The 23,167-nt window shown below is 40.0% G+C and overlaps 1 protein-coding gene across 1 annotated transcript in view; it reads left to right on the plus strand.

The window, feature by feature from the left end:
• Window positions 1–21,899, plus strand: part of LOC144975688 (uncharacterized) — a 27,239-nt gene extending 5,340 nt beyond the window's left edge. Inside the window, exons 2-3 of the mRNA XM_078919880.1 lie at window positions 6,081–6,819; window positions 21,660–21,899. Coding sequence (XP_078776006.1) covers window positions 6,081–6,819; window positions 21,660–21,688 — 768 coding nt within the window. The 3' untranslated portion in view covers window positions 21,689–21,899. The remainder of the gene's footprint in view (window positions 1–6,080; window positions 6,820–21,659) is intronic.
• The last annotated feature ends 1,268 nt before the right edge of the window (window positions 21,900–23,167 follow it).

Below are 23,167 nucleotides of genomic sequence, written 5' to 3' on the forward strand. Positions count from 1 at the left end.
ACAATTCCCGGATCTTGTGTATCTTAGGGAGCATGTAAAAACATGGATTACCTAGGTCGCTGGGGTCGTGTTTAAGGACCTCTGCCCTTCTAGGTAATTCTCCCTGCGATACCAAAGACTGGATTGTCTGGTGTTGTTAGCAAGTGTTGGGTCCGAAGTCACTTTCTCATAAAATGTCTGGTCACTCAATTGCCTGTGGCCCTCAGCTCTATAGAGCTCAGCGTCCCAAACAACCACGGCCCCTCCTTTATCAGCCGCTTTGATCACTATATCACTACGTGATCTAAGTGATCGTACGGCAGCCCATTCAAGACGGGTGAGGTTAGACCTCTTGATAGGTGTGGGTCGTAGTGCCTCTATCTGTCTAAGACAAGTCTGGATAAACAGGTCGAGTGTAGGGGACTTGCCAGGACTAGGAGTCCAGTTTCTTTTACGTCGTGAGAAAGCGGCAAACGGATCCTCAGGGTCACGGTCATAGTCATGGTCACGTTCATCATCTTTGAAGTGATACTTCAAGCGTAAAATACGCATGAAGCGACGTACATCCGACTCAATGCGGGACTGGTCGGACGTTCTTCGCAGTGGGATGAACTTGAGACCTTTCCTTAAGACCGATTCCTCTGCACTGCTCAACTGGATGGTCGGGGGGACAGAAACCACCAGCCGGTGGTTGTTGTGGTTCCTACTGGGGGGGGGATAGCTCCAACATTATCCATCACGTGGGTGGGTTCGCTGGTGGGTGGGGTGAATTGATCGCTTCCAGACTGGTCCCCGGCTGTTGGAGGGACTCCCAAACCACCAATGGTGACAGGCTGGTTATGGGTGCCATTAAGAGCAGTGGGGCCAGAGGAAGGTTCAATGGGTGAATCCACCGATGGGAGTGTTGCCGAATGAGAAGGGAGGTTATCGTCAAGATGTGTAATTCTGTTTGGAAAGAGAGCATCTAATTTACTGGTTTTGACATAATTTAAGCATGCATGGTAGTGTTGATTACATAAATGTATGAATAACCTAATGGCTTTGTAAAGTGTATGGTTATGATAAGTACGATGCCTCAAGCATGTGGAGGATGTGTCGATTGTGTGTGTTAATTTGGATATCTGTTTGCGAAGGATGTCTGTGGTAAGTCTAAGTCGTTGCATTGCACACTTGGATTCTAATTCCAGAAACTGGGAGAACTGGGATGAGGTTAGAGAGCCTAAAGAAGGGTGGAAATGTGAAACGAATCCTTTAGGGGCCGTGCGTTTCCTAAGGCAGTACAATAAGAAATTCAAGTGGCTGCTAGCTCGAGTTTTATAGAGGGTGGCGTGGGCGAGAGTGTAGCCTACTTGAGATAGGTGGATAGGGAAAGAGGAAAGAAACGTACGAATGTCCCGTAAGGAAGAGCGCAAGAGTTGCTTGGGAGATGTATGAGGCATGGTGAAAATAGGGAAAGAGGGCGAAAGGCTAAAAGGATGAGTAAGGTAATCAATAAGTATGGGTAAACTGGAGAAGCGAGTGAATGAGAGAAAGGAAGGGAGGGATAGACTGAGAGGTGTGGTAAGAGAGAGGTAGTGGTTGAAAACGTGGGTGTGGTGAAAAATAATGCTGAGATGTAAATGGTAAGGAGGGGGGGGGGGGGGGTTTAGTGTGCTAAAAGAGGTAGACTGGTAGGGGAGAAGAGTGTAAATAAATATATAAATATGAGAGTAATGAAAAGGTGATGATAGTGCAATGTTGGATAAAACTAAATTGATAAACTGAAAAGTATATTATAAAAAATGCAACATATAGCAGTACAAATAAAACAGAAATAAACACTATACCTACGTGAAGTACTAGGTAACACTGATGGGGACGGTCCAAAAACACGGTATGGCAGCAGAAGTATAATTCAAGTGAATCAACCAAAAAACTCAAATGAATCAAAACGGAAGAGTAGAAAACGGTAAGGGCTGCCTGAAGCCGGTGATCGTAAAATACTAACGAAAGAGTGAAAATGGAAAGGCTTCGTATGGGAACAAAACAGACAATGGACGTTTCGGGTACAAACCCTTCGTCAGCACAACAATACACAAATAAACGTGGAAAACAAATAAAATATAATGAAAAATAACTTGTATCGTCTGTACTCAATGGTGGTTGCAGTATGAATGAAATGTTAGAAAAGTGAGTGGAGCAGGCACTTATGTTGGTAACAACAAGATATGAAGTGAGTAGAAAAGTGCCAGAAGACAATAGAGAATAAAAAATTTTTTCGCGGCGGTGGTGGGGTTTGAACCTGCGACCTTATTGGTACGACAACTCCGCCTGGCAGGTGAGAGCGTGGCTCTACCGTGTGAGCTATCCACGAACACAAAATATTCGTTTCAAACCCAAAGTCATTTCTAGATCCCTCTCTCACCCACTTCTTGAGATCGCCGATTCGTTCACCACCATCGCGAAGTAATTTTGACCAGCAGTTAAGCTTAATAGCCAATATTCTCATCACAAACATATAACATAGAAACGATTGAGACATTGAGTATGCTCCGGTGTATGGGGTGAATTTTTAATTCAGAAAAGTGAGTGGAGCAGGCACTTATGTTGGTAACAACAAGATATGAAGTGAGTAGAAAAGTGCCAGAAGACAATAGAGAATAAAAAAATTTTTCGCGGCGGTGTTGGGGTTTGAACCTGCGACCTTATTGGTACGACAACTCCGCCTGGCAGGTGAGAGCGTGGCTCTACCGTGTGAGCTATCCACGAACACAAAAATATTCGTTTCAAACCCAAAGTCATTTCTAGATCCCTCTCTCACCCACTTCTTGAGATCGCCGATTCGTTCACCACTTCATATCTTGAATGAAATGTTAGCGTGGCGTGGGTAGAGGATAGGGTGCCCCAGGGGGGTTATCTAATTGATAAGCAAAGGTCAGCGTCAGGGAACCGAACTTTCCAGACTATAATGGAAGGTAAAAGACATATTGGTAGTAGTAGTAGTAGTAGTAGTAGTAGTAGTAGTAGTAGTAGTAGTAGTAGTAGTAGTAGTAGTAGTAGTAGTAGTAGTAGAACACTGTAGTGGAACAGTAGGGGGCGGTGGAGGGGGCGAGGTGAAAGAGTCACGGCGGAGGTGGGGGGGGGGGGGGGGGGGGTGTTTGTTGGATGAGCGAAGGTCGAAGGTCTGTTTTGTTCCCATACGAAGCCTTTCCATTTTCACTCTTTCGTTAAACAAATAAATAGAGACACGATTAAACTTAATCTCATTTTCATCGTGATATTCCGCCGGAAGTAACCGATATCATCATCATCATCATCATCATCATCATCATCATCATCATCATCATCATCATCCTCATCATCACCATAATCCTCATCATGGTCATCGTCATCATCATCATTATCCTCATCATCATCATCATCATCATCATCATCATCATCATCATCATCAGCAGCAGCAGCAGCAGCAGCAGAATCCCATACCTCAATGTTATTCTTCTTATTCTTCTTCTTCTTCTCCTTCTTCTCCTTGTGATGCAAGTGCCGTAAAACCCTTTAAAAAAACAATAAAAAAAAACTACTTCTTCATCATCATTTGTCATCATCATTATTATTATCATTATTATTATTATTATTATTATTATTATTATTATTATTATTAATTATTATTATTATATAATATTAATAATAATAATAATAATAATAATAATAATAATAATAATAATAATAATAATAATAATAATAAATATTATGATTATTATTATTATTATCATCATCATACGCATCAACATCATCATCGTTATCGTCTTCATGATCAAAATCGTCGTCGGTGTTGTCAGTCCTGTTGTTATTGTTGTCTTCTCTCTCTCTCTCTCTCTCTCTCTCTCTCTCTCTCTCTCTCTGTCTCTCTCTCTCTCTCTCTATCTATCTATCTATCTATCTATCTATCTCTATCTCTCTCTCGCTCTCGCTCTCTCTCTCTCTCTTTCTCTCTCCCTCTCTCTCTCCCTCTCTCTTCGTCTCTCTCTCCCTCACTCTCTCTCTCTCCCTCTCTCTCTCTCTCTCTCTCTCTCTCTCTCTCTCTCTTTCTACCTATCTATCTATTTATATATCTATCTATTTATCAACCTCTCTCCTTCCCCCCTCCCAACCCCCCCCCCCCCCCCCCCCCCCCCCCCCCACTGATCGGGTAGGTGGAATTGTAAGTCCCTGTGGGCGGAAATAATTTCTTTCTTTCTACCCACGACCGGAAACCTTCCTAAATTGGTCTACTGTCATTTTTTAGATAGTTCTCTTTGACAATATTATCTCTTCTTCTCGTTTCCTTCCATGGGTTTTCTGTTCTCCAGCGAGACGATAATTTGGTTAAGTCGACCCGATGTCTCTACCCAATTTCCCGCACATTGACAAAACACAATTTAAAGATTTGGCCAGAAATATTTTACTTAAAATATAAAGTTTTTTAAAAAGTTGCCCTTCAGAGGCATTGGCTTATATACATCAAAATTGGTCTCTACCCTTTTGATAGGACGCTAGTTTATCGCAAAGTATTTCCGCCACATTTAACAGTCCAAGCTACCAAACCATTGCTCGGTGGACTGGAGAGATCATCTCAACTTCGATCTTGGTCCCTTTGCGCGTGAAGTGAGTGCTCTACCAACTGTTATCGAGGGCCTTCGATAAATTAAAATGACCCTTAAAATGGGAAAAGCCTGACACTGACACGTTTTTGAAATCTTAAGGTCAGACTTTTTGACAAGTTTTAATTATTTCAATGCGGTCCTACGATTTGCAGTCAGGAGCCGTCCAGAGGCTGCCTGGAGCCACATGGAGCCATCTGGAGACCATCTGAAGCATTCCATAACCATCCGGAGGGCCTTAGAACAGTCCGGAGGCCGTCGGCAGCCATCCAGAAGCCTCTGGGACCGTCTGGAGGCCATTGAAGTCGTTTGCAGCCATCCAGAAGTCGTCTGGATCTCCGAGGCCGTCTGGAGCCTCTTAGAGCTGTCCGGAGGCCGGCAAGAGTCGTCTGGAACCTTCCGGATGCCGTCGGAAACCGTGCAGCGGTCGTCTGGAACATACTAAAGCCGCCGGGAACCGTCAAGAGCCATTTGGAGCCATTCGGCCGGCCCCCAGTTGACTCCGGGCGGCTAGGACGGTATCCGGATTTTTTAGAATTGAGTACAAACATGTGTTTTATTTTTTATTTTTTAAATCTCAGACGAAGGAAATGGCTGATGACGCATCACAAGATCCTTCCAAAATGGTGCATAAACTATCCCCAGCGTCTTGTCGGAAATGTGCGAAAGACGTATCGTTCTGGATCCTTGCGATTGGACACGGGTTGCTTTTAGTAGTCAGTTTGGGAAAATAATCTTGTCCTATTTTTATCTAAAGACTGACGCATGTTAGTCGGTTCTATTCATTTTTTTTTTTGGTGGGCACGGGGCCAAACGGCATCCGGATGGCTCCAGACGGCTTCTGGATGGCTACCGACGGCTTCAATTTCCTCCAGACGGCCCCATATGCTTCTGGATTACTCCGGACGGCTCCAGACAGCCTCCGGATGGCTTCAAAGGGCTTCAGATAGCCTCCGGACGGCTCCAGACAACCTCCGCACGGCTCCAGACGGCTTCTGGATGGCTACAGACGGCTTCAATGGCCTCCGGGCGGCTTCAGGGGCTTCTAGATTCTGGATAGCTCCGGGTGGCTCAAGACGTCTCCTGACGGTTCTGGGGGCCTCCAGGATGGCTTTAGAATGCTTCAGTTGGCCTCCAGACTGCTTCAAGTGGCATCCGGTCGGCTCTAGGCGGCCTCCAGTTGCTCCGGATGGCAATTAATAGGACCCTTTCAATGTATTGCTATTTGAGTTTGAAGTTCAACTATTCGGGCCAAAATGAAAGAAAACAAAAATGTTTTGTAAACGTAGCGGGAGTAAAGGTATTTTATATAGAGGGCCTCCGTTGTCTAAGTATGGAAATGTTACGCTTTGCATTTCCTTTTTCCCATTTCTATTCAAGTATGTTTTTTTCCATACATACACGAATTGTAAAATAAGGGAAATACTAATTTATTTTAAATCCCAAGTTAAACCCTTTGTTTTTCTTTACATCCCATTCAAGGTTATGGAGACACGTCAATACATCTCATTTCGATTTTACACCACCGTCCTGTTCCCGTTACTGTTAATCTCTGACGTCATTCCCGATGTGATTACCCGATCAATGTCACAGAAAGCGAGGTCTACATTTTCATTAAGAGTTGTAGGTGCGGCAGCACAACAGCTCTATTCACAATTATCATCATCATCCTCCTTATCAATATCAGATGAATCAACAATGCCCATTCAGACTGCAACTAATTTACCTTTAGCATCTTCTTCGTCGTCATCAACATCATCGTCACCAACACACCGACTGCTAGCACTTACACCACCACCACCACCACTACCTCCACCACTGCCACTGCCACCACCACCACCACCACCATCATCATCATCATCATCATCATCATCATCATCATCATCATCATCATCATCCTTACCTTTACCAGTCCCTATACAGCAAACTCCTCAACCTTTCTCAAGACAATTACCGCCATCATCACCACTATTCCCACCATTAAGATGCAGACACTACATCGTTGGCGAAGGGGGAAATACCATGCTAGGGAAATCCCTCTTCGGTCATCAGCCCAATTGCCTGCCTAGAATGAGAATTGACGACAACGATTGGTGCTTTCTGACAAATGACGTCATCACAGTAAGGGATGCCAAACAAAAATGGTTGCCGTCATATCAGGAATTTAGCTGTTCTGTGGTGTCCTTTCCCTGCACAAGAGGACCTTTAGACTCCATCAACGGTAAGTCTTCGAAATATTCAAAATTGATAGTTTTCCTATCGAATCATCGCTGGGACTTACAAAAATAGCATTCGAGCAAAAGAAATAATTCCTGTCATATATGTCATATAATTCCTATACCTGAAAAATGTAATCATTCACGATAATAATTAGATATACCAAATTAGTGTACGGAAGATGTTATTGTTATTGTCCTGTACGAAAGCGAAACTAGGATCCGTCCCCGGTTCCCAAAATAGACAGCCTATGTAAAAGTCAAAGAATAAAGTATCATTGTGAAATCGAACTACATCTTGTTCAAATTTGTTAATCATGTAAAATAAAGAACATGACATGGTGTCAGGCAAGTTTTTAAGTACATTTACACTGTTATTTATTGATATTGCGTAGGAAAATCGCTGAAAATCGAATCTCGATCTGAACAGAAAATCAAGTCTCAGTCAGTACAGAAACTCAAGGTTATCGTAACAGTCAGGTCAGAAAATCAAGTTCAATCATTCGAAGCACAATGGATGCACTTAAACCGCCATCCATGGATTTTGAAAGCGGCAATATCGCAGAAAACTGGCGATCTTGGAGCCAACATATGAAACTCCTTCTAACGGGTCCGTTAGCCGAAAAGAAAGATGAGCAAAAATCTAGCTACTTTCTACTTTACATTGGACAAGCAGGACGTGATATTTATAATACCTGGTCATTGGCAACAGACACTCCAGTACAGACGCTGTTTGACAAATTCAGTGAATACTGCCAACCTAAAAAGAACACAATCATGGCCAGATATCGTTTCAACTCCCGCCTCCAAAAAGAGAATGAGACAATAGACCAGTTTGTCACCGAATTACGACTGATCGCAAAGGAATGTGATTATGGCGAAATAAAAAAACTCCCTCATCCGAGATAGAGTCATATTCGGGACGAAAAACGACAAAATACGTGAACGGTTGCTCCAAGATGAGGACATTCAACTGGACAAAGCGTTAGACATAGCACGATCAATTGAGGCAACAGGTCATCAGTTATCTAGCATTCAAAACGCGCCGCAAGTCAATCATGTTGATATAAATACCTTCAGAAAAGACTCAGGACACCGTCCTGTCGGACACCGAAAAGGTACCAAAGCACCCACTCACCAAACCAAACCAAACTTCTCTCACTGCCTCAACTGTGGTGGCACGGCTCACCATCCGACGAAATGCCCTGCTCGAAACAAAACATGCAACTACTGCAAAAAACCGAACCATTTTGCCAAAGTCTGCAGGAAGCTAAAATACAACCAAACAAAATCAAAATCCGTACACGAAGTTCGTGAGCAGTCCGATTCTGGTGAAGAAGTAATGTTCGATTACATCGAATTCCAGACAATAGACTCAACTAAAAAGAAGAGGGATGAAGCATTCGCATATATACAAATCGACTTGCCACAATACAAGACAACAAAAACTACACTCAAAGTCAAGGTAGACACAGGCGCTCAAGGAAATGCACTGCCCTTGAGACTTTTCAAACAAATGTTCCCCGACGACATCGACAAAGATGGGAAACCAACCTCACTCACTCCATCTCACAAAATATTGACTGGCTATGGTGGCCATAAGATCAGACAGTTTGGAACATGCCAAATTGAATGTCAGTACAACAAAATAAAGCATTCAGCAACATTCTATGTCACAGAAGACGAAGGAGCAGCAATAATGGGGTTACCATCAGCAGAGAAATTGAATCTTGTTACTCTAAACTGCCAGATACAGGAAAATAAAACTGACTCCAAAGAAAATCTGATCCAGAACTTTCCAGAAACTTTCGACGGTATTGGCAAATTCGAGGGGAAATATAAGATACACGTCGATCCAAATGTCCCTCCGGTGATACATGCTCAAAGAAAAGTACCCATCACGCTAAAAGACAAAATAAAGAAGGAATTGGATGAAATGTGCAAAAATGAAATAATTACCAAAGTACGTGAAGGTGAACCAACAAAATGGGTCAACAGTCTTGTATACCGGGAGAAAAGCAACGGCAGGTTGAGATTATGCCTGGACCCAAAGGACCTCAATAAAGCGATAAGAAGAGAACATTATGTCACCCCAACACTCGAAGAGATCCTACCGAAACTGTCCGGGGCAAAATATTTCTCGATTCTCGACGCAAAATGCGGATATTGGAATATTGAACTCGAAGAAGAATCCAGCTACCTCACCACCTTTAACACTCCTTTCGGCAGATATCGTTTCTTACGATGTCCTTTCGGTTTAAAGATGAGTCAGGATATCTTCCAAATGAAAATCGACCAGACGTTCGAAGGCTGCCCCGGAGTCGTCGGAATTTCAGATGACATCGTTGTTTGCGGGAAGACAGAAACAGAACATGATGACAACCTGAAGGGAATGATAAACAAATGCCAAGAAACCGGTCTCAAATTGAACCCCGAAAAATGCAAAATCAAACAGAAAGAGATTAAATTCTACGGAATAATATGCACCGAAGACGGGGTAAAACCAGATCCAGACAAGGTGTCAGCATTGCAAAACATGGCACCTCCGACAAACACTCAGGAGCTGCAATCATTCCTTGGACTCACAACATACATGAGTACCTTCATCAAAGGAGCTAGTGACCTCACCGCACCCCTCAGGGATCTTATAAAAAAGGGGCACAACTTTGATTGGAATGCCAGCTACGATGACGCTTTCAGGAAAATCAAAGAAGCAATCTCAAGTCACACAACACTGGCATATTTCGACAGTAAAAAGCCGATAACATTACAGGTCGACAGCTCACTGAAGGGACTGGGTGCCACACTCCTACAAGATGGCCAGCCAGTCGCCTTCGCCAGCAAAGCATTAACAGACGAAGAGACAAGGTACGCGAACATAGAGAGAGAGCTACTCGCAGTTGTCTACGGGTGTGAACGGTTTCACACGTACGTATATGGACAACAATTTACTGTTGAAACTGACCATAAGCCACTCACAACGATCCAATTAAAGCACCTGAAAGCAGCACCCCCTAGACTACAACGCATGCTGTTAAGGATACAGCCATATGATCTTAACCTCATCTACATCCCCGGGAAAGACATGCAAATTGCAGATGCTTTATCCAGGCTGTCACCAAGAAAAAATGATCAAATTAAAGACATGGATGTAAAAATCCACGAAGTAATGCCTCAATTCAGCAAAAACATCTTGCAGATAATCCGGGAGGAGACAGCCAAGGACCATGAGCTGAATGCGCTCAAGGAGATCGTCTTCACGGGATGGCCTGAGAAAATACATGAGACCTCCGTTCTCACGAAACCTTACTGGAATTACCGCGACGAGATCGGTCTGGAAGAGGGGATCCTCATGAAAAATCGCAGAGTAATCATACCCACATCCATGAAAAAAGAGATACTCCAGAAACTGCATGAACCACATCTCGGAATTGAGAAGACAAAACTGCGCGCCCGGGACTCAGTCTACTGGAGAAACATCAACCGAGATATCGAAGAGATCACCAAAGCATGCAACACCTGCCAATCCCTCCAACCAGCCCAACAAAAAGAACCCCTGGTACAAACTGAAATACCCCCAGGGCCATGGCACACCATAGGAACAGACTTATTCTACCTGAAAGGGGAAGAATACTTACTGGTGTCTGACTACTTCTCCAAATTTCCCTTTGTTAGGAAAATACCCAGAGGCCAAAGCACGAGCCAAAAGGTGGCAACTCTCACAAAGCAGATAATTAGCGAACATGGAATACCAGCCGTCATCCGATCAGACAATGGCCCTCACTTCATCGGCAACGCATACAAAGACCTAATCAACAGCTACAACATCCGACACGAAACAAGCTCCCCACACTACCCACAAAGTAATGGGTTCATCGAGAGTCAAGTAAAGATTGTAAAAAGAACTTTACTGAAAGCTATGGAATCAAACTCATACCCATATCTGTCAATGATTGCACTACGCAATACCCCTATCGATAATAACACCCCATCGCCCGCACAAACTCTACTCAATCGAACCCTGAGTGATGGTCTTCCACGACGACCAACAAAACCAAACAACTTCAATTCCACAACCAAAGCACTGGAACAAAGGCAACAACAACAAGCTCACTACTACAATAGAGCTGCACGCCCATTAACAGCTCTCGACAACGAACAACCGATTGTTTACCAAGACCAATCCACAAAGAGATGGATACCGGGGAAGAGAGTACACAAACATAAACACCCCAGATCATACATTGTCCAATCAAACACTGGACAAAATATTCGTCGAAACAGAAACCAGCTTAAAGACGTTCCATTCTTCAACAAGCCAAAAACGAACGGTAACAATATGCCTCTCAACGACCCACAAGGCAAACCACATGAGAAACCTCCAAATGCGATGGTCGAGCCCCCATGCTCACCTTCGCGAGAACAGCCAGTGCACGAACGCACGCCTGTTCGTGGAGACAACGTGTCTCCACAGGAACACCCCATTAAACCACATCCATACACTACTAGAAGTGGACGTACTGTTATAAAACCTTCAAAATACACATCATAGGCATGGCCATTGTTAAGGAAAATGAAATAAAATCGACGTCCACACCCAATTTGCAAAAAAAAAAAAAAAAAAAAACACACTAGGTCCATTAGACACTAGTTAAAGCTGCTAGAGCTATGCATATGTGCAGTAGCTGTACATATTTCATAGATTGTGGTTAGTTAGACAACAAACACAAACCATTTCGAATGGATTACCTACCAGTTACCAGAAACATTTTTGATTACCGGACTACCAACCAGAAACAATATATGGATTATATACCTAATTTACTGTCGAGAATAATTAAATAGAATAGAGATAAGTCATTAATATTGTTAGCCATACTAAGTCAAATAATTATTTTTTTTTTCATTATCGAGAATGGAAATATGGATCAGTATGTGTGCACAGTTATAAATGTATGTTGTTGTTAAAAGCAGCTTAGATTAAAGCCTACTTTGAGTTATAGTGAATGTAAATCTTTATTTTAAAGAAGAGGGATGTCATATATGTCATATAATTCCTATACCTGAAAAATGTAAGCATTCACGATAATAATTAGATATACCAAATTAGTGTACGGAAGATGTTATTGTTATTGTCCTGTACGAAAGCGAAACTAGGATCCGTCCCCGGTTCCCAAAATAGACAGCCTATGTAAAAGTCAAAGAATAAAGTATCATTGTGAAATCGAACTACATCTTGTTCAAATTTGTTAATCATGTAAAATAAAGAGCTTGACAATTCCCAGATAAGCATCCAAAAGTTGGACAGCTATTTAAATTTAATATAATTGAGCTTTATATAGCGCAATATCCACTAAATGTGCTCAAAGCACACTGGTCAACAGCAACATTTAACATGTAGGACGGGACATGCCGTCTGTTAGGCGATATTACAATTTTTCGGACAAAGACAACGCTGTTAACGGCCAGGTACTCATTTTACACCTGAGTACGGTGAGAGAAAGTGAATAAAGAGCCTTTTCCAAGGATTCAACTATGCGTCGAGCGCGAGGCTCGAACCCAGGACCTTCCGATCCGAAAGCGAGTGTCATACCACAAGAGCCGCACAATATAGTAGAATGGTAAGTTCAAAACAGTCATTGGGCAAAGTGCTGTTTTGTTTTGATTTTGCTTTCTTTTTGTTTTGTTTGTTTGTTTTTGTATATGTATGTATATAGTCATTTACAAAAGAAACTGGACAGTTTGTGTTAGCTATTTTCTCACATATATCTTTTAAAAGTAGAGAAATCTTTCTTTCTGATACTGATGATATATCGCATGCCATTATTGACACAAGTGAGGAGCAGATGCGGACCGCGAAATAGGTCGGTAAAAAAGGTATTATTACGCACCAAAAATATTTCAGTTTCAGAGATTTATTTCATATAAGTGTTGCTACGCAGCAGCTGTCGCACCAAATAGTCGCGCTCAGTGAACTTGTTTTGAAAAGTCATAAACCTGTAATTCGACCAAAGATGACCACTTTGCATAAAGTTGTTCTACTGAGGTGGACACGGGAATCCAGGACTCGGGTATGTGGGACGGCATATTGTTTGAAGACGAATCACTTTTTAAATAGTTAATTCCAGAGACAAACGAACTTTGTGCTATCGACGTCGAGGTGAACGTTTCAATAACGGAACCATCATTGAAGTAACAAATCGAGCATAATATGAATCTGTAATGGTGTGGGGAGTGATCATTGGGGTAGAAAAACTTAGCTAATACGAATCAAACAATAACTGAACTCAGACCTATACATCAGTGATATTATTTAAACCAATGGTCGTCCCGTTTATTTGGAATCAGAATAATCAAATGGTAATATTCCAGTATGGAAAAGCCTCGGCACCATGACAGAACAAATTATATCTGCTACCCTAAACGATTCAATTGTAGCGGCGATGAACCAGTATCAGCTGTGTGACATTACACGAATCCCATTGAACATAATAACATGTGGGGTTTTATGAAAGGAAAGTCAATAATGATTTTTTTTTAAAACAAGAACAAAAAGACAAAAAATCTGTATGAAATTCGATGAATTATTCAACAGGCTAAATACAATTTGGACTGATATACCAGCAGAAACAGTCAATCAGCTAACATCAACAATGAGGCAAAGAGTTGTGGCATTGATCAATTCTATTGGAGGACACACAAACTACTTTTCTACAACTTTTCAATAGTTAAAACAAATCCAATAAATTATACATAAAAAACTAGTTTTGTTTAGTTTCCAAATGTCATTGCATTTGTTCCCACCAGTATTCAATTATTAGCAGAATACAACTGTCTAGTTTCTTTTGTAAACGACTATATATATATATATATATATATATATATATATATATATATATATATATATATATATATATATATATCCTTTCTTTTAAAAATATAGCCTTGTGGAGAACATTGTGCTTATTTTTATTTGAGTCAATAAAAAAATTTATACAGCGCACAAGTCTACTGAAAGATTTGAAAAATAGAAATGTATTTTGTACAGATAGATAAACTGATAACTTAATTACTTACTTACTTAGGCCGCCCCTTGGGGCGCCCAACATGAGCCACAAGTCTTTACCATGCTGTCCTGTCCTCCATAAGCGTACGCAGCTCCCGGGTGTTGTCCATTCCTGTGTCATCTAGCAGACAGTCAATGTAGGTTTTATTCTGCCTGCCTCTGCTTCTGGTTCGCTCAGGTGGTTCCCATAGCACAAGACTGCTTGCAATCTCCTCCTTGTGTCTCCAGCAGTGCCCCGCAAGTCTCAGTCTTCTCTTTTGAAACTTCGAGGTCACTGGGGGGAGGTCACTATAGAGCTCTTCATTTGATATGTGCTCTTTCCAGCTTACATTTAGGACCATCCTCAGCATACGGGTGTGGCAGCCGTCCAGTTGCTTCTCAAGGGCTTTAGTGAGAGTCCATGTCGCTGCTCCATATAGAAGCACTGACTCTACCGTTGCCAGGAACAGTCTCTTCTTTATTTTCCTCTGTAGGTTTGAACTCCAGATTTTCCTGAGTTTGTGACAGGCACTCCAAGCCAATGCTTTTCTGACAGAAATATCAGTGTCACAGTAAAGGTTGTTCACAATTATCTTATTAAATTTTATTTTATTAAGAACTGAATTCACTCCAGTTATATTTCGGTAGGCTTAGATAAACTTTACCTTCCTATATTAGATCGTCTTTCCTTTTATAGCCTTCCCTCGGATTAATTTCTAATTAGTGAATACTTTTCGTTCTACATTCTGTCACGTAGCCACTTATTATAAAAGCTGATAGGTCTAACATTCGACACTCACTTTCTCTCCACAATCTATGCCGGACGGCCAGTCGTTCTATTCCTATATATATACTGGAAGATTTTTATCTTTTGGGACTTTGTAGATATTATATCTACACCATTAAGACGCCGGAGCTTTTAACTTTGATTGTATAAACTTCAAGGATCAAACCCGAGCCCGCTGTCAAAGGATTACATATTAACCCATTACCAATTGCCTGGAAGTGGAATTTTACGAGTCCGATCCTGTTATCAGAGGAATAGATCATCCAAGCCCATCAACTGCCTGGAAACGTAAACTTACGAACCTGACATATTATCATAAGTTACGTAAAATATTCATATCTCTATTTGTAACTGCCACGATCACTGTTTATCTCTTTTAATTAAATTTCATCATTATTTTTATTTCATTGTAAACAAATCGTTAATTGTTTTTCATTTATAGTAACTAGTAAATTCTAGGGCCTCATTCTACATATATCTTTATGCATAGTCGAGTAGCTCTTTACTCACTTGAGACCATGACAATCAGAGGAACTGCTTTGGGTCCAACCTCCTAGGTACTTGAAGTTGTCAACTTCCTTCAGCAATTCTCCATTCTTTGCCTGTATGCCAATGGCCTTTCTTGGTTGTAGGTTTGGAAAACTGTCTTCTTAGCATTACAGCACAGTCCTACTCATTCAGCCTCAGTTTCAAGGCCATTGAGGACTTCTTGTGCCTGGTCCATCTCCTCGTTCAGTAGAGCCAGATCAACTGCGAATTCTAGATCCGTGACAATCATAGCTGGATTGCGCCTACTTCTTTGTCTATGTAGCGTGAAGCCCAGCTCGTTCTCCATGCCAGCGTAGGTCTTTCTCATCACATAGTCCAGGACAATTGCAAAGAGATAGGGGGCTAATGTATCACCTTGAAGCACCCCTGCTTTGATCTCAAACAGCTCAGTTTCACCATCTGGAGAGATAACCTGTGCCCGTGTGTTCTCATACATTCTTTAATAGCAGAGAGAAGTTTAGGAGGTATACTATATGCTTTTAAGATTTTCATCATGGTAGGGCGATGTATTGAGTCAAAGGCCTTCTTAAAGATAACTTGATTTCCTTTTATTTTAAGTCAGTTTGAAAGTTCGTTAAGTCAAACAGATATCATAAAAAATTTACCGAAGACACTAACACTCTCAAAATCAACCAATTTCGACACTGTAAAAAGTTGTCAGTTTGGCGTTTTTAAGCAAATCGTTGCATTCGAAATAATGTATTCACTTAATTACATTAGGGATTTCTGACCTACACTAAGTTTTCAACAGTTTTCATCTATTAATGACATCAAGTATTAGTATTGCCCCTTTGATGCTTTCAATATGATGGTTTCGGGTGGATAATACCCAGGTTTAACTTATGGCCACACCCTCAACTCTATCTGTCCAGTAGAGTCCTTACTTCCTTTGTGTTGATTTAGCGGTGATCAGTGTTGTTATGTAGTAGTGTGTTCTCATTGCGTGTATGTTTATGTGTGTGGTGTGTGTGTGTGTGTGTGTGTGTTTGTGGTGTATACATGTGTGTGTGTGTGTGTTTTGGAATGTGGTTGCGTGGAAGAAAAAAAAAGTGTGTGTGTGTGGGGGGGGGGGGTGTCCATCAAGTAGAGAAATTCCTGAGCGAGGGTGTGTGTGTGTCTGTGTGTGTGTGTGTGTGTGTGTTTGCTAGGAACTGTCAGATTGACAATTTTTTCAGAAAATCGTAGCATTCATAGTGATATAATTCACTTGATCACATGACGGTATTCGGATTTACAGAAATGTTAAACTAAGGTTCACCGATTAACAACATCAACTAATATTACTGCTGATATTACTGTCGTTTTTAGGCCATCGATGTGATAATTATTGCTCAGGGAAATATTTAGTTAAACGTTTCGGAAAACTGTCAATTGGTTTTGTCTAGCTTCTAGCCCGAACAAACCAAAAGTAGACAGATTCGGGGACTTGATATTTTTCGCGTCTGCTTCAGATTTTTATTTGACCTCACATAAGTTGAGTAAAGGGGAGACATTCCGAAAGTTCCTAATCCCCAGTATTCTTTTAATTTGTATTTTCACCGTTGATCTTTTGTCAGGCGTTTATTTATTCAATTTGTCATCATATAAAAGCGTTTTAAAAACTCTAGGACAAACCTTGATTGATTTGTGAAAGCTTAAAATGTCCTAATTTGACCATTGTTTTGATTCTCGGCCGCCATTTTAATTTGTGAAGTATTGAAGGTAGTGCAAAGCACTCTCAAGTAAAGCGTGATAAAGACTTGCGACTTATTGATATTGATATCTACTGGCTGATAAACTAAAATCATGCCGAATAAAGCATGGCAGCGACGACAAGCACATCGATTAAAATGTGCATCTAATCGTAATCAAGCTAATCAAGAAAATGATTCAGGAAATATCGAATGAAAATAGTTCTTTCCCCGCGAAATTGCGGGCTTTTTACTAGTATATACGAGTATATATATATATATATATATATATATATATATATATATATATATATATATATATATATATGTGTATGTGTGTGTGTGTGTGTGTGTGTGTGTGTTTTGTTTTGTTTTAAAGCGAAAGTATCTCAACGATCCCTTGTCCCATCATTGATAGTTGACAGTCTGCTGCTAAGCTATGTGTAAACAAAGATGTTGATTGGATCCGTAAGGATCATTTGCATCTAATTATCTGGGTCATGTTTAGACGGCGTCATCATATGGTTAGTTTTTTATGTATAAGTCTTTAAAACAATTTTTATTATTACGACGCCATCCAAATAATTCTGTTTATTTGGATCTGTATCTTCTGTATACAGTGTTAGCCCCTATGTACTCTTCATTACCTTTCTTATTGATTTCAGGCACATGAATTCTGCTGTCGAGATGTTTCAGATCTGGTTCAACATTCCTGTAACTGACTTGGCGTTGTTCCAGGTTTATGTGCATGTAGCACGCAACTGAGATAACGCTGCTATTTCCACGACTCGCGCTTCTTTCCATTCGTTTCATAGTAATGTTTCAGGGAGCAGGCTCGCAGTTAATATCTTCCTCGGGGACGGTAGACCAAAACTGTCAAGAGAAAGGAATTTAGCCTTAATGCACACAGCCCGAGAGAAAGACCCCAAAGGGATTAAATTCATTCATCCATACACAACACCGAATGTGATTGGTCACGAAATGGGCCATGCTCTCGTTTGGCTAATGGTGTCCAAAAATATTGGAAATCTCGACGCACAAGCCATTGTTGAAGCTTTTGCAGACATGACGGAAGAACTTCTAGAGTACTACGTCACAGGTTTTGTAGACTGGGTAACTCCTAGTGGCATAAACAACGACATCGGCAAAAGAAGCTCTTTCAAGATTAACCTTAACCAAAGGAAAGATAGGATTCCGTTTCCAACTCACGTGAAATATTCTGAATTACAAGACGCATATTCCAGAGGCAATGTGTTTCGTCATGTGTTTTACAGTTTGTCCCAGGAATATGGTATCATTGAGGCTTACAGACTATTCTTAGATTCTCTTCGTTTTCATTGGACAACAAATCCGGAGTGGTCTTTTCAGATGGCCGCGTGTGGTTTGCTCAAAACGTGTATAGAATGGCAGCCTTGGGCGGTTAGTGAGGTTCTCAAGTCATTTGAACGTTTTGGTATCAAAGCAGACAATGGTTTGTGCGCGAAATATTTTGAATGAAAGTCTGGGAACGATATTATGAAAATGATAACAGTACTGTTCTCTAAAATTAGAAGCAAATCATCCTATCTGAGACCATTCTTAATGCCCGCTTAACGATGCAGAAACTGAAATAAACTCTGATTGGTTCCTATCAACTGATCAACTCCTGGGTGGGGATCCTCCCATAGCGGGTAGGGAGGTCCATACTGTGTCTTCTATCCCCTTATATCTGTTTTCCAACATGCTTTCTGTCTTTGTCTTGGAATGGGGTTACTTGGTTTTGTCCTGGCCCTGGCTGGAGTCTTGGCTGGGAGGGAAACAGTCAAATGCATAGTTATTGTTTTGGGAGATGATATTTTTTTCCTTGTAAATCATCTCTCTGTTATGTATTATTATATTTGTTATTTTTAGTGTATAACGTAAGCATTTGAGTGTTTTCCTCTCTGTTGGATTTTGTGCTTGTGTCCGGATGAGACCTATAGGTGATCTCAAACTACAGTAAGTACATTGGTGGTATACTCTTGGAATTTGTTCCCAGTCTCCCCTTGTCTTACCTATTCTTGGGTGCTTAAATTGTAATTCTAGAACTTTTTACTATCCATTTTTTTTTCCTTTTTATGTGTTTCAAGCGCCGTAAAACCCTTAAAAACAAACAAACAAACTGATCAACTTCATGATGTTATTATATCACCTTCTTTATCTATGTTATTGATATGGTATAAAAGTATGACAATAGCCTTTCATTCCCAAGACAGGCGGGTATCTTTTGGAGGGCCCATCTGTCACAAGTGGAAATATTGATATGGCATTTTCCAGTTGACACGTAATTAATCTCCTAGTGACGAAGACGGAAATTTCACAAATACATTAGAGCAAACCCAAATCTACCTTCATCGCTCAAACTCCGCCAATACTGGACAATGTAAAATTAAGTGTGAGCACCTGGAAGACACGCCCACCACCCTATCTTCAAAACAAAAACCCATATGGGAATAAACAGGACGCGCTAGCTTTATAAAACTTGCATCTTGCAACCAGACCTCCCTCTTCCACAAAAATATCTTAAAGAACGAACGCGTTTTTTTTTTCCTGTTCAGTGGTGTGATATTCATTAATAAGGGTGAGTGGATTACATTGAGTTAACTTACTTAAATGTGTTTCTGGTCTACAGTCTGTGACAACAGCTTTTTCTGCATACTTTTACGTCTCTGTTCCTATGAGGTTGATATGCGTGATATCATTATGACTTGGCTAAATGTAAAGTGAACATATTTTTCAATACCATGGTTTAACCTCAGACCTGTTGCACTGACGTCAATAGTCATGAAATCTTTAGAAAAACTTGTTCTTGTTAAAATTAGGAACCAGTTTATGCCATTGAGTGATAGTCATCAATTTGCTTATAAACCAGGTCGTGGCGTAGAAGATGCCATTTTGCTATTTACAAACAACATCTACAGGCATTTAGATCACGCTAGGAGCTATTGCAGATTGCTTTTTGCAGATTTTTCTTCAGCGTTCAATACAATGCAACCTCAGTTGGTTGTACAAAAATTGACTAGTCTGAATTTAAACAAGTATATAATTGCTTGGGTGCTCGAAGTTCTTACGGAGAGAGCACAATATGTTCAATTAGGACAAAACATATCTTCCTGTATAACTACAAATATGGTGCTCCTCAAGGTTGTGTATTGTCATCTGTATTATTCACAATATACACGAATGACTGTAGAAGTCAAAACCTGAGTGTACCTTTAATAAAGTTTGCAGATGACACCGCTCTTCAAGGCCTCATAACAAATGGCAACGAAGTGGCTTATAGGCAAGAAATTGATAGATTTGTGTCTTGGTGTGATGCCCACCACCTAGAGCTTAACATAAGCAAGACAAAGGAGCTAGTGATTGACTTTAGGAGAGTGAAGGAACCGATAGAACCGTTAAAATTAAAGGACCAATTCGTCCAGCGAGTTCCTCACTACAAATACCTTGGTGTAACGATTGATGACAGGCTCAAGTGGGATGAACACTTGAAAATAATTAGGCACAAGATGTGCAGACGTGCATATTTTTTTATCAAAACTCAGTTTAGAATAGATAAAACCCTCTGCACATTATTTTATAGAACAGTAATCGAAAGTGTTTTGTCATTTTGTATAACAGCTTGGGGAGGCAATTGCTTAGCAGTGGAAAGGAACAAAATAAATTCAAATATTAAAAAATCGATTAAAAGCTATATAAATGATGTTGACGATATAGATCTTTTATACGAGAAATTTTGTATAAATAAAATAACTAAAATATTAAATGACCAGTATCATCCACTAAGACCATCAATTATTATGTCAGAAAGAAGTGGTCGCCCTTTCTCTATTTCAACGAAAACAGAGAGACACCGAAAATCTTTTCTGTCGTCCAGTATTAGGCTTTATAACAACAAGCAATAATCATTTTATATAATTATTTCTCATTTTTACTTTTTAAAAAATATAAATATTAATTTATTAATTTATTTGTTTTGCAATCTTTTCAATTTTCAATTTATAGTGACAGTTTTAACTATTTTACAGTGTTGAAATTATTCATATTATAAAGCGCAGCTCTGGTTATGGAGCTGCTCCTTTTTTTTTTTAATATATATATATATATATATATATATATATATATATATATATATATATATATATATATATACATCCTATTTCCATTGTATTTTTATCTTATTGTGTAAATTATAACACGTCTGTACAAAAAATTTCCTTTTTGGGATGCAATAAAGTATTATTATTATTATTATTATTATTATTATTATTATTATTATTATTATTATTATTATTATTATTATTATTATTATTATTATTATTATTATTATTATTATTATTATTATTAACTAGTTTCTTTATCTAGCGCATTCCGGTACTTCTTGGGGCTAGATTACCAATCAGTTGTTTATTTCATGCTATTGAGCTTTTTTAAAAAGTGAGCTATTTATATAGCGCAATATCCACTAAATTTGCTCAAGACGCTTTACAAAGGGTCCCTGACCAACAACAACACGTAACATGTAGAACGAGACATAACGCCAGTTAAGCAATATTACAATTTTTTTCCGACAGAGACAACGCTGTTGACGGCCAGGTTCGGTGAGAGAATGTAAGTAAAGAGTCTTTTCCAAGGACTCAACTATGCGACGAGCAAAGGCTCGAACCCAGGACCTTCCGATCCGAAGGCCACTCAGGACACTCCAGTCCCGAAGACAGGCTGAAGAAGATTAACACAGAGAAATCTGACGGCCTGTTCTTATTTATATCAAACCAGATTTCCATCCCTTCCTAGTACGGACATAAAAAGAGCTGTCCAGCCGCACCATTACATCAAACGTCACCCATACACCCGGAAGCAGAGAGACTGCCAGTTCGGCTAAGGACCTCGGCTGCCACCAATCAAAGAATCACAACAACAAAAAAATATCGTGGTTTTCCTTTGTTATTTCCCCATGATGAATAATAAACATGAAAAACGTGTAAATACGTACCATACTATTTAAAACAGAATAAACCCGACTTACTTTTATTGTCAATTATAAGTGAGACTGGAACTTGTTTTATTCAGTACTTATTGTATTGTGAAGGTTATATCCTTAGACAGCTATACGAGCCATTGATCATTGCTGTTTAATATTTCCATGTAATATGTAACGGGAAAACCATAGGACTTGCAGACCTCTATAATTTAATTCTAATTGATAGGGCGAGTCTGGGAGTGCAGGAGCTGACAACCTATGTAAAACGCTCGCGTGGTGTGGAGAATTATTATATAAACATTTCTTAAATAATAAATTTACCTCCACCTTAAATACCACATGACACCCTCTAGGGTTTTCTATCCCTCTTTGATCTTCTGATCCCCCCTTTTTTTTATTGTCAGGTCTGTCCTTATTCTGCAATGTGACAACCAAACCACAAGTATCTGGAGTCCTTTTTTGTGAGTGAAGTGGTCAGGTATAATAATTAGGATTTTCTACTGAGTTATACTTTGCCGTAAACCATCTGAGTGCCTGCCTTCTAGTGGGGTGACCCCTGCCAGTGTTTGTATGTGACTTTGGATGGCCTTAGGCTGGGCACAAGGTTGTATTATTGCTATGGTCTATTTATTATATTCTACTTTTTGTTACTTGCTCTTATTCGCTTGTGATTCAACAACCCGGTGACCTCTGATCTTTGAATTTATCTCTGACTCTTTGTGTTGTGTTTCGTCTTCTTGAAATGACTAAAAATGTTGAGGGCACCAAAGAGGGCACAAACACACACACACACACATACACACACACACACACACACATATATACACTACAAATCCTGTGTTTTTTTCATCACTGTGTTTTCTAGGGAGTTATGAGTCGTTTTCAACAGAAATATGTGTGTGGGTTTACATTTGAAGAGAGGGTCACGGTGTTCTTTTCTTCTTCTTTTTTTAAAGATTCAATTTCAAATCAATGATGCGACTGTAACCTCAAAGACGCATCGACCTGATTAAAGTAGTAGAAACATTACAGTTCATTATTATCAAGGTAACACCTTATATTCAAGCATAATACCATGTTAACAATGATAGTGCTTGACTAAGAAACTCACACCATTGCCATAAAGAAGTATAACGGACCAACACACAAAACTATGTGTTACCTTAAAAGTTCATAAATGCGGAAGGCAAAATACAATAACAAAGACATGAGTGACGTCAACTTCATTTTATCTATAGATAGTTCGAAGATGACATCACTCAGGTCTTTGTTATTGTTTTTTGCCATCCGCGTTTATGAGTAA

This window comes from Berghia stephanieae, chromosome 6 (assembly GCF_034508935.2).
Source record: "Berghia stephanieae isolate SIO BIC M18660-M18661 chromosome 6, UCSD_Bste_1.3, whole genome shotgun sequence".
Classification (NCBI taxonomy): domain Eukaryota; kingdom Metazoa; phylum Mollusca; class Gastropoda; order Nudibranchia; family Aeolidiidae; genus Berghia; species Berghia stephanieae.